The sequence below is a fragment of the Pocillopora damicornis genome, chromosome 5 (assembly GCF_964200805.1).
Source record: "Pocillopora damicornis chromosome 5, jaPocDami1.2, whole genome shotgun sequence".
Classification (NCBI taxonomy): Eukaryota; Metazoa; Cnidaria; class Anthozoa; order Scleractinia; family Pocilloporidae; genus Pocillopora; species Pocillopora damicornis.
In genome coordinates this window covers 28,529,084-28,541,335 of record NC_142674.1, presented here as the reverse complement: position 1 = coordinate 28,541,335, position 12,252 = coordinate 28,529,084, and the positions used below count along the sequence as shown (strand labels likewise).

The 12,252-nt window shown below is 36.8% G+C and overlaps 2 protein-coding genes and 1 long non-coding RNA gene across 3 annotated transcripts; 2 read left to right on the top strand and 1 right to left on the bottom strand.

The window, feature by feature from the left end:
• The first annotated feature begins 531 nt into the window (after positions 1–531).
• Positions 532–2,380, top strand: LOC149046332 (uncharacterized). Its single transcript, XM_089207688.1, has 3 exons — positions 532–832; positions 1,607–1,756; positions 1,849–2,380. Exons 1-3 carry the CDS (start codon positions 532–534, stop codon positions 2,376–2,378), a joined length of 981 nt encoding a protein of 326 aa, XP_089063814.1. The 3' UTR covers positions 2,379–2,380.
• A 1,512-nt stretch (positions 2,381–3,892) lies between these two features.
• LOC149046331 (fibrinogen C domain-containing protein 1-B-like) lies at positions 3,893–7,161 on the top strand. Its single transcript, XM_089207685.1, has 3 exons — positions 3,893–4,205; positions 5,178–5,327; positions 5,417–7,161. The coding sequence occupies exons 1-3, from the start codon at positions 3,905–3,907 to the stop codon at positions 5,947–5,949; spliced, it is 984 nt and encodes a 327-aa protein (XP_089063811.1). The 5' UTR covers positions 3,893–3,904; the 3' UTR covers positions 5,950–7,161.
• On the bottom strand, positions 7,070–11,154 carry LOC149046330 (uncharacterized). The gene is made up of 3 exons (XR_016186982.1): positions 10,996–11,154; positions 10,554–10,634; positions 7,070–8,906 (listed from the first exon to the last, which is right to left on the bottom strand). It is a non-coding gene; the product is annotated as an uncharacterized LOC149046330 (long non-coding RNA).
• Positions 11,155–12,252: the final 1,098 nt, after the last annotated feature.

Below are 12,252 nucleotides of genomic sequence, written 5' to 3'. Positions count from 1 at the left end.
GCCTAATTATCTTGTGATGTTTATGACATCAAAGTGAAAAATCCCTGTGGGATATGTTACTCTGACTGTGGTTGCGTTCCTCCCTTTTGAAATAAATCATATTTAACCCTGTTACATAGTCGTTAATTGATAGATTTGTAGACTTGCTATAAAAATAAAGCTTTCGAAGCTGACCCTTACGAAATGTCAAAGTTGGACTGAGACCTCAAGATGCATGCGCCATCTATTTTTAAAAGGTTTTCATTTTCTTTTCCTTTGTTATTTTTTATTTTGGATTTTAGGTCACAAAAGAATGCAAAATGTCAAAGGGTGTTACTGTCAATATTAGTATTATGCGTTGTATGACAGTTTAAAATTGCTTAATTGCACGCCATTACGTTAAGGGTCTTACCGTCAATATTAGTATTATGCGTTGTATAACTGTTTAAAATTGCATGATTGCACGACATTATCAAAGAAAAAGAATGCTAATTCCCCTGTAGCTAGTTAGTTCGAATTCTCCGTGGCGCGAACAGTTACTGGTAATACTAGATGGATGTTTTCTCGTTCTGGTTCATTTTGGCATCATATTCGGTAAAGGCATTTGCTCAGCAATGTAAGTTGACGCAACGATCTGAACATGGCTTGGTTCTCCTTGATCACGTTTTCAAATCATTCACTGTGGATCGGTTGGTTTCGTGTTATATTGCCTGCAATTCACAGCCTGCGTGCCAAAGCCTTAACTTCAGGCTGAGTGACAAAACTTGCCAGTTTAACAAAGAAACTAAGACTTCCTGCCCAGCCAGTCTAAAGCAGAATGAAGGGTTTATCTATGCTGATAACCCAGATCGAGGTGAGAATATCTTAAGAACAAATTTTTCTCCTGGTTATTTCGACAACCGAAGAAATTGGAAGACGTAGCGTCAAGGGAATTGGTTACGTAATGAGTCCACTTAGTTACAAGGTCTCAAGAAATGCAAAAAGTCTACTTCATTCCGTCAAAGAGTTTTAAAAAGAAACTAAGATTTCATGCCCAGCCAGTCTGAAAAAAAATGCAGGGTTTATTTTTGCTGATAACCCAAATCGAGGTGAGAATATTCTTAAAACACTTTGGTTTTTTTTTTTATCGGTGCGTGTTTATTAAAAAGTATATGGTTACATTTTTTTCATGGATCTGCCATTGTGTTATCAAGGAAACTTTTGTTGACCAGCAGACTTTTATTCCTTGTTACTCGAACAAATGAAGAAAGTGGAAGATATAATTTCAGGGGAATTGGTTACGTAACGAGTCCACTTAATTCTAAGTTCTCAAGAATACGTAATTAGTCTGTGTCATTCCGTCAAAAAGTAGACTTCCACCGTTATAGTTGCTACAATCTAACTTTCATTTCATTCGTGAAATAGACCCATTTTTAAGAGCCAAACGGCATAACAACTGCTCTATTAAAAACACCCTTTAGTTATGATATTATTGAAACTTGTCTTTAACTGCAAATTATGATGTAGATCAATAGGTTGTAACAAGTGCTTTCATTTATGTAAATGTTAATTGTGTTGTTTACAATTGTATGATATGTTGATTACTCATGCAAAGTATGATGATTTGTTTGCATATTTTTGGTTGCAGCTCTTCTCGGGTCAGTTCCCTTCAAAGCTGCAAAGTCCTGTCAACATATCATTCAGAGTGGAGATTCTACTGGGAATGGAGAATACTGGGTCGACCCACAAGGCACTGGGAACTCCTTCAAGGCTTTTTGTGACATGACAACTGATGGAGGTACCTCAGTCTTTTTTTTTGTTTTTTGTTTTCAAATGTTGGGTTTTTTTCTTTGTGGTTTATATAACCAGGCTTTTTTTTTTTATCGATAGGAGGCTGGATGATGGTGTTGAACGTTATTTCGCCAAGCCCCCAATCTTCAAGGTGGAATGGCACAGCTGAACAAACGTTTCAAGGTATGCGTAACTACGCAAACGGCAAAATGGCTATAACCAAAAGCACCATGAAACAACTAAAAGCGTACATTAACTTTACCCAAATAAGATTTCACTGCAGCAAAGAAAAAGGAACAACATTCCACGTCAGAACGACTCTGAACAGCAAAGGTACAGAAGTGGTGCGATTTTTCAGCGGTGAAAGAGATGAGAGGCCAGACTCGTGCGACTCCTTCGTCCGTATGGATGGTGATAACTCAAGACTGGCTCAGAATTGTGCGAGATGGGCATATCATGGTAAGTGGGGACATGTCAGCCATAGTGTTAAGGAGAATTGTCTGTACAACCACGCAGCATTTGTGGGCAGCCGGTATCACTGGATAATTTCTATTGATGGCCACTGGAATTGCGATGATCTTACTAACAGCCTGTCTACTGGAGACTTTTGGAAAGTTTATATCCGTTGAAATACACGTTCTTGCAATAACTTTGTATTAGGACAAACCATAAGGGAAAAAGCGAAAAAGTCAAATGGAAGTTCAAATACATATAAACTACTCTCTGGCCACATGCCTGACAGTCGAATGACTTTTAATTTGATAGTTTTTTGACCTTGTAAATCAACTAAAAACACAGTCTCCTTGGATCTGGCTTATACGTGGCTCAACCACCTAATATGGTCTTGTCACGTGCACCTCCTTTGTATACATGATTCCTCTCACATTGAACTTACTTTCGTTTTCTGTAAAGTCTTGAACTGTTATGTAATAATTTCCCTCTACCAATGTCAATGTCAAGTGTTTAGGGTGCCAGTTATTTAAGTGTACATAAAATCTGACATTTCAACTCTTAATTTGTAAGTTAGTATAAGTATGGATCTTATTCTTAGTGTGATTTTTATTACTATATATCGCACAGGTGAATAGAGCTTTTTGCGCGCCTTCATGTGGTGGTTCAGAAGTGATTAGCAAGACCTATAACCTCAGAATTGCCGAAGAGACAAAGTCGCGCGTGAACAATTTCATTTCTGACCATTATTTGGTATATTGATAGGAATAAACTTATCTTTTTGGTGTCTGTGTAGTATACACAAAACAGATATTCACCTTTGTTTAGTGAAAGTGGTATTATTTACCTCCACTTTGGTAAATAAATGTTAATTATAGCTTATATATTCTTCATCGTTTATTAATATACATATTGTTTAAAAAAGTTTTGTCGGGTGTTTTTAAAACGAGCCTTTGGCTTGGGAGACTAGGCGTGCACTCCCATGTTTTAGACATTAAATAAAGTTATCCTTATCCATATTTTCACAGAGTTTATGTTAAAAAATGTATTTAAACTGGTTGAGAGTAGCAGGTGTGTAATATTTTAATTTTATAGAAAGAGGAAAGTATATAAAAGAAAGAAAAAAAACTCTATTATCGATATGCCCCACAAGCAAATAAGATACTAGTCGGGAGCCTAATTATCTTGTGATGTTTATGACATCAAAGTGAAAAATCTCAGTGGGATATGTTACTCTAACTGTGGTTGCGTTCCAACCTTTTGAAATAAATCATATTTAACCCTGTTACATAGTCGTTAATTGATAGATTTGTAGACTTGCTATAAAAATAAAGCTTTCGAAGCTGACCCTTACGAAATGTCAAAGTTGGACTGAGACCTCAAGATGCATGCGCCATCTATTTTTAAAAGGTTTTCATTTTCTTTTCCTTTGTTATTTTTTATTTTGGATTTTAGGTCACAAAAGAATGCAAAATGTCAAAGGGTGTTACTGTCAATATTAGTATTATGCGTTGTATGACAGTTTAAAATTGCTTAATTGCACGCCATTACGTTAAGGGTCTTACCGTCAATATTAGTATTATGCGTTGTATAACTGTTTAAAATTGCATGATTGCACGACATTATCAAAGAAAAAGAATGCTAATTCCCCTGTAGCTAGTTAGTTCGAATTCTCCGTGGCGCGAACAGTTACTGGTAATACCAGATGGATGTTTTCTCGTTCTGGTTCATTTTGGCATCATATTCGGTGAAGGCATTTGCTCAGCAATGTAAGTTGACGCAACGATCTGAACATGGCTTGGTTCTCCTTGATCACGTTTTCAAATCATTCACTGTGGATCGGTTGGTTTCGTGTTATATTGCCTGCAATTCACAGCCTGCGTGCCAAAGCCTTAACTTCAGGCTGAGTGACAAAACTTGCCAGTTTAACAAAGAAACTAAGACTTCTTGCCCAGCCAGTCTGAAGCAGAATGAAGGGTTTATCTATGCTGATAACCCAGATCGAGGTGAGAATATCTTAAGAACAAATTTTTCTCCTGGTTATTTCGACAACCGAAGAAATTGGAAGACGTAGCGTCAAGGGAATTGGTTACGTAAATAGTCCACTTAGTTACAAGGTCTCAAGAAACGCAAAAAGTCTACGTCATTCCGTCAAAGAGTATTAAAAAGAAACTAAGATTTCCTCCCAGCAAGTCTGAAACAAAATGCAGGGTTTATTTTTGCTGATAACCCAAATCGAGGTGAGAATATCCTTAAAACACTTTGGTTTTTTTTATCGGTGCGTGTTTATTAAAAAGTATATGGTTACATTTTTTTCATGGACCTGCCATAGTGTTATCAAGGAAACTTTTGTTGACCAGCAAACTTTTATTCCTTGTTACTCGAACAAATGAATAAATTGGAAGATATAATTTCAGGGAAATTGGTTATGTAACGAGTCCACTAAGTTCTAAGTTCTCAAGATTAGGTAATTAGTCTGTGTCATTCCATCAAAAAGTAGACTTCTACCGTTATAGTTGCTACAAGCTAACTTTCATTTCATTCGTGAAATATGTTGTGTTGACATAATACCTGCTGTTGAGCGCATGCTTATTGGATCGTACGTAATCACGTGATCATTGACTTAACCTATATTATTATGAGTAAAACCTGTATATAGTGATTTTTGATTAAAGAAGTTGATTGCAGCAAGTCGTCTCGCGTGTTCCGTATAGTGGAACTGAATCTTTTAGTCGGTTAGAATACGACAAAATAGACCCATTTTTTAGAGCCAAACGGCATAACAACTGCTCTATTAAAAACACCCTTTAGTTATGATATTATTGAAACTTGTCTTTAACTGCAAATTATGATGTAGATCAATAGGTTGTAACAAGTATTTTCATTTATATAAATGTTAATTGTGTTGTTTACAATTGTATGATATGTTGATTACTCATGCAAAGTATGATGATTTGTTTGCATATTTTTGGTTGCAGCTCTTCTCGGGTCAGTTCCCTTCAAAGCTGCAAAGTCCTGTCAACATATCATTCAGAGTGGAGATTCTACTGGGAATGGAGAATACTGGGTCGACCCACAAGGCACTGGGAACTCCTTCAAGGCTTTTTGTGACATGACAACTGATGGAGGTACCTCAGTGTGTTTTTGTTTTTTGTTTTCAAATGTTGGGTTTTTTTCTTTGTGGTTTATATAACCAGGCTTTTTTTTTTATCGATAGGAGGCTGGATGATGGTGTTGAACGTTATTTCGCCAAGCCCCCAATCTTCAAGGTGGAATGGCACAGCTGAACAAACGTTTCAAGGTATGCGTAACTACGCAAACGGCAAAATGGCTGTAACCAAAAGCGCCATGAACCAACTAAGAGCGTACATTAACTTTACCCAAATAAGATTTCACTGCGGCAAAAAAAAAGGAACAAGATTCCACGTCAGAACGACTCTGAACATAAAAGGTGCAGAAGTGGTGCGATTTTTCAGCGGTGAAAGAGATAAGATGCCAGACTCGTGCGACTCCTTCGTCCGTATGGATGGTGATAACTCAAGACTGGCTCAGAATTGTGCGACATGGGCATATCATGGTAAGTGGGGACATGTCAAGCATAGTGTTGGAGAGAATCGTCTGTACAACCACGCAGCATTTGTGAGCGGCCAGTATCACTGGGTAATTCCTACTGGTGGCGGCTGGAAGTGTGATGATAATACTGGCAACAACCTGTCTACTGGAGACTTTTGGAAAGTTTATGTCCGTTGAAATACACATTCTTGGAATAACTTTGTACTAGGACAAAGAAGAAGCGAAAAAGAGAAAAAGTCAAATAAAAATTCAAATGTATATTAACCACTCTCTGGCCACATGCCTGACAGTCGAAGGATTTCAAATTTGATCTTGTATGTCAACCAAAAACATTATCTCGTTGGATATGGCTTATATGTGGCTCAGCCACCTTATACGGTCTTGTCACGTGCACCTCCTTTGTATACATGATTCCCCTCACATGGAACCTACTTTCGTTTTCTGTAAAGTCTTGAACTATTATGTAACAATTTCGCTCTAGCCTGGTCAATGTCAAGTGTTTAGGGTGCCAGTTATTTAACTGTACATAAAATCTGACATTTTAAGACTTAATTTGTAAGTTAGTATAAGTATGGATATTAGTCTTAGTGTGATTTTTATTATTATATACCGCACAGGTGAATAGTGGTTTTCGGGTGCCCCTGTATGCTGGTTCAGAAGCTCAGGTTAATTAAGGCCTGGGTCACCCTGTCTTTAACCCATATTTTCACAAAATTGAGAATAACTTAGCTATTTTGCGAGGGATTCTTCTCATACTTGGCAGAAATGTGTATCACTACCATCTCTCTCGGACTGAATTGTGGCAGCGTGATATGATACTCTCAACTGCCAAAAACAGTTAATTTAGGCGCCAAATTCGTCGGTTGCTTTCTTGAGCAAATTCCCACCACTAAACACAAGGCAAATCAAAATGCAGTTATCGCTATGAATATTTGAGACGTTTTTCATTGTTTTCCCACTTGGAATGGCTGCCAAAAAAAAGAGAGATGTGCTAGGCAGATTAAATCAAGTTTTGTCTCTGCGAAGCTGCTTCCTCTATCATGGTTTTCGCCCGAAAACATCTTAGCCTTTACCTGGTTCCAACCGCTATCTACGAAAGTAATCCCACAGGTTCCTATTTATTTCGAAAAAAGACAAATTAAAACTGTTTAAGAGGTGGGAATTTTGAAAACTCACAGTCACGTAATTCAACTTAGTGTCCGCCATTTTGACACGCGAGTGTTCAGAAGCAATAATTTAACGGCTGATACACCACCAAATACTAATTGGAGCAATCTCAGAAGCGATACAGGCAAACTTTGTATACTTTTGATGATATTTATTTCTTTTTCTCGTTTTCTGAGGTCGATTGCATCTCTGTAAATCCAGGGTTAGATCGCCTTTGACAGTTCTAATAAAACACAATTGCAAATTTGGGCGGTAAGAATAAAGAATGTTTGTAATTTTATCCCAAGTAGTATCATATGACGAGACTGAATTACAATTTTGGCGCAAAAATTGAAATTTATCGCGAGATACGCACACTGATTCCTTGAAACTCTTCAAGGTTTTGTTCCCTAACAACGGTACTACTCGATAACGAGCTAAGTGTATTCGTGTGAAACGAAAATGTCTGTCATTTTTAATTGTGGATTTGCAAGAGTTGCTGTAAAGGAGAGCTTTCCTAAGGTTGGAAGTGCTTCGGTTGAAACTAAACCTAGTGAAAAGTGGAAGAACTATCTTGCAGCGTTCGAGGATGACAGTCAGGAAGTCTTTGCGGTCGAACGTTCCACCTACGTCAAGAAATCCAAAGCAATTTACAGCTCTTTCCCAAAGATGAACTCAAAAGCCAGGGCCCATTACCAAGACACGTTTTCAATGGTAAACTGGAAAGCTCTTAATACAGCGCAGAAGAAACAGCACACACTGTCAAATTGTGGAGGTTATCAAGTGCACTATTATGCCATCCATAATTTTTTCCCTAGTGGAGAAACTCTCAAAACCCGAAAACTTTTAAAAGAGGCCCTTATTAAAAGTGGGATGAAGACACAAAGTAAAGTGAAACCAACGCAAAAAGCCATTAAAACTGCTGTAAAACACATTTATTCAAAAGTGAATGGCCACTTTGAGAAAATATTTAAAATAAGCTTTGCTCAAGCACAAACAAAAGTGAAGGAACTTCAGCTCCAAAAAAAGAAAGACGCAATTGAAAAAAAGCGGCAGCGTCGAGGGAGAGCACGCCAAGAAAAAAAAAAAAAAAACCAATGCTAATGTCTTGTCCATCTGGAGGAGGAGTAATGTTTCTAGTTACTTCGCCGTAATTTGCATGCCAAACAATGAGATCAACAATCTTCACCTTTACTTGTGTTGCAATCTAGCATTTATTTAAAATAAGCACACTCTCTATAATATATTTGCCTTCATTTTCCAGTTTTTTAAAAGGAATGCAAGTACCAAATATTCCACTGTAAACTTAATCAATCATACTGAACTTCTTCCAACCAATGGAGAGAATTTAATACTGGGAGAAGGATCCTATGGTCGATGCCTTCTGAGACAGTACACACGATTTGATATGAAGGTTGTGGAAAAACAGTATCTGATGCAGGACACCACAGAGATAATGAAGGAGGCTCACATTATGCAGGCACTCGCACCTAAAAATATCCCAACCATAATAGGTGTGCAGCTTCAAAAGCAGCCCATTTCCTTAATAATGGAGTTTAAAGGGGAAGACAATACATCTGTAACAATAAGCAAACTATTGTCTTGTCAGAAAAACAGTGCAACAATACAGAATGTGCAAAGCTCACTCATAACAAATGACTGGTTAATTATTTCACATGATTTGACAGAAGCCCTTTCACATATTCACACAAAAAGCTTTCTTCACTGTGATTTGAAGGCTAATAATGTTTTTGTGAGTAACAAACATGGCTACATCATTGATTTTGGAAAACCATGTGACAGCTCCTTTCCTCCTGCAAAGAAGTACAGCATCTGTTATCCTCATATTGCTCCTGAGGTTGTTAATGGTTCTCCCTGTAGCAAAGCCAGTAATATTTTTTCTCTTGGTAAAATTCTGTTCAAAGTAGGTGTTAAGCAAAACATTCCACTTTTGGTTTCCATGGCTCAAGAATGTTTGGATGCCAGCCCTGTAAGAAGACCAACAACAACAGGCATTATGGCAACACTGGCTTTCATAATATCTCACTGAATACTACAAGCTTAAGCAGGGGTTTCAAGGGCCTGACACTGGGCAAATTGACTGGCTGGGAACATAATTTTTCCTGTATGTTGTGACTGACATAAATCAGAATCAAAACATATTTTGTCTGCTTCCTTGTACATTTCCCATCACCTCAAAATCTTAATGAAACACTCTAATCAGGTAAAGTGACCCTAGCCATGTCATGGCAGGAGTCTTTTTATTGGGCTTTGCAAGGTTAAAATTACAATGTATGTGCATGTCTTTAGCAAGTTTATGTGTGCCCTTGGTCCAAACTAATTTTGTACTTCTGCTTTACGAGTTGTGAATGAATGTTAAAGGGACATTTTTAATAATGCACAGATAAGGTGCCCTAGGGTCCATCAGGTACAAATTACTTCATAGGTCATACACATGTCTATAATTTTACATTGCTGCTAGATAACACACATGTACTTATTTATTTCCCAATTCCTGCCAATTATTGATCTATGAAATTGAATTTAGGCAAGCAACTGGCAGATCAAACTTAAAATTATAAACCAGAGTTTCAACCAGTTAGGCCACCATAGCCTTCTAACAGGAATATTGACTTGGGAGAGCAACAAAAAAAGCAAGAAATACAATTTTAAAATTTTCCTTTCTGACTTTGTAACAAGGGCAACCTATCCTGCTCTTAAGATGGCACATCTTTTATGAGTAGGGCTGAGAAGATGACACATCTTATACCAGTTTGTGTTTGCTCTTGTCACAAAAAAAAAACAGTGCCCCACTTGGGGCAACAATAAGCACTGATAATTAATCATGTCTTATCAACAAACAGAGAAGGCTATGGTCAGAATCATATGCATGTATCAGAACTTTTGTGATGCATTTGAATTAAAAGATACTCCACTGGTGTAGTGGGTAGAATATTTACATTCAAATAGACACATATATCAATTAAAAATCCATCATTGACAATGATTGTTGCAATTATTACCAGTCAAAACTTAAAAACCAAACGGTTGACTATAATTAAAACTGATATAACATGATTTAAAAACCAAAAAAATGCCTCATAAATAACACCATTAACATGCTTGTTATAAATTAGTTGTGTGGAATAACTGGAAGGACCTCTTCAAGAAAAATAAATAGGGATCAAATAGACACGTATATCAATTACAAGTCCATCATTGACAATGATTGTTGCAATTATTACCGGTCAAAACTTAAAAGCCAAACTGTTGACTATAATTAAAACTGATTTAACATGATTTAAAAACCAAAAAAATGCCTCATAAATAACACCATTAACATGCTTGTAATAAATTAGTTGTGTGGAGTAACTGCAAGGACCTCTTCAAGAAAATAAACAGGGATAACAGTAAATAAAACTGATTTTAATCAAGTAGATTCCCTTTGGAATCTGCAAGGGCTGGCTGGTTTTCTGTGTGAGTAATTAAAATTATTATTATTATATATTTATAGCAATTCAGTAAGGGACCTCGGAATAAACTAACACACATTAGTACAGCTTTTTTCTCTTAGTTTTCAAGGAACAATTTATGACAAGACAATCTGCATCTTACATGTCAGCAATTAAACTTACCTAACAACTGCTTTGGGGGATTACGTTTGTCAGTAAATTCATCTGCTTCTTGGAGAAATTGTTTCCAAAGCATTCAAAAGCCTAAATTTTGATAAACACCATAAGTTTACACATCATGATGTGATAGAGGATTTATCAAGCTAAATTTAATTTCAAAATTGAATAGTATATCCACAATGAAACTTTTTTCTATGCATTTGTTACAAAACATAGTACTTTTTTCTATGCAAAAGTTACAAACATTGTAAAACGCTATTGAGCTCTAGAAATGAGCGCTATATTATAAATTTATGTTGCATTGTATTTGCAGTGAAATCAATGAACATGTTGAGAGCGGTGTTTAGAAGTCTTCGTAGGTTCAAAAGGGTTCTCTTTGGCTTTAATATAGCGATATCATGCCATTTTTTGAGGAAATGAAGATAGAAAAAGAAAATGTTATTACCTTCTTTTGATGTCTTCCTCTAGATTGTCGGATTCACCAGCGAAGATGGGAAAAACCAATGCAAAGCTGTCACTTCAAAATGGCGGATGCCGTTCACGAACTACGCGATCTTGATTCCAAGTAACTATGGTTACTCGCGCAGTCCACGCGAATTCCGCGAACCTTGCTGGGGGGGGGGGGGGGGGGGGCGGCACTGGAGGCGAAAATCATTTTTGACCCAGGCCTTAATTAACCTGAGAGATCTATTACCCCAGAATTGCCGAAGAGACAAAATCGCGCGTCAACTATTTCATTTCTGACCATGATTTGTTATATTGACAGATATATATTGACAGATGTAGTACACACAAGACAGATATTCACCTCTGTTCACTGAAAGTGGTATTATTTTCCTCCACTTCAGTAAATAAAAGTTAATAATAGCTTATATATTCTTCATCGTTTATTAATATACATAATGAAATTAAGAGATCCTCGCAGCTAGGAACACTACTGAAACGAGTAGTTGTAAATAAGACCTGAAAAAATTCAGGCCTGTACGGGATTTGAACCCATGACCTCTGCGATACCGGTGCAGTGCTCTACCAATTGAGCTAACAAGCCAACTGGGAGCTGGTTAATGAATTAAGTCCAAATAAACATCCAAGTGAATGAAGATTTTAGATATACGAAAATTCACATATTTGCACTGCGGTGGAAAGATGAAATTAAGAGATCCACGCAGCTAGGAACAGTACTGAAACGAGTAGTTATAAATAGGACCTGAAAAAATTCAGCCTGATAAACTTGTGATGTTTATGACATCAAAGTGAAAAATCCCTGTGGGATATGTTACTCTAACTGTGGTTGCGCTCCTCCCTTTTCAAATAACAATTGTGTTTTTTTGTTTTCTTTCCTTACTGGTCTAAAAACATATTTAACCCTGTTACATAGTCGTTAATTGATAGATTTGTAGACTTGCTATAAAAATAAAGCTTTCGAAGCTGACCCTTACGAAATGTCAAAGTTGGACTGAGACCTCAAGATACATGCGCCATCTATTTTTAAAAGGTTTTCATTTTCTTTTCCTTTGTTATTTTTATTTTGGATTTTAGGTCACAAAAGAATGCAAAGTGTCAAAGGGTGTTACGGTCAATATTAGTATTATGCGTTGTATGACAGTTTAAAATTTGCTTAATTGCACGCCATTACCAAAGAAAAAATGCTAATTTCCCTGAAGCAGGTGCTAACGATACTAGATGGATGTTTTCAAATAAA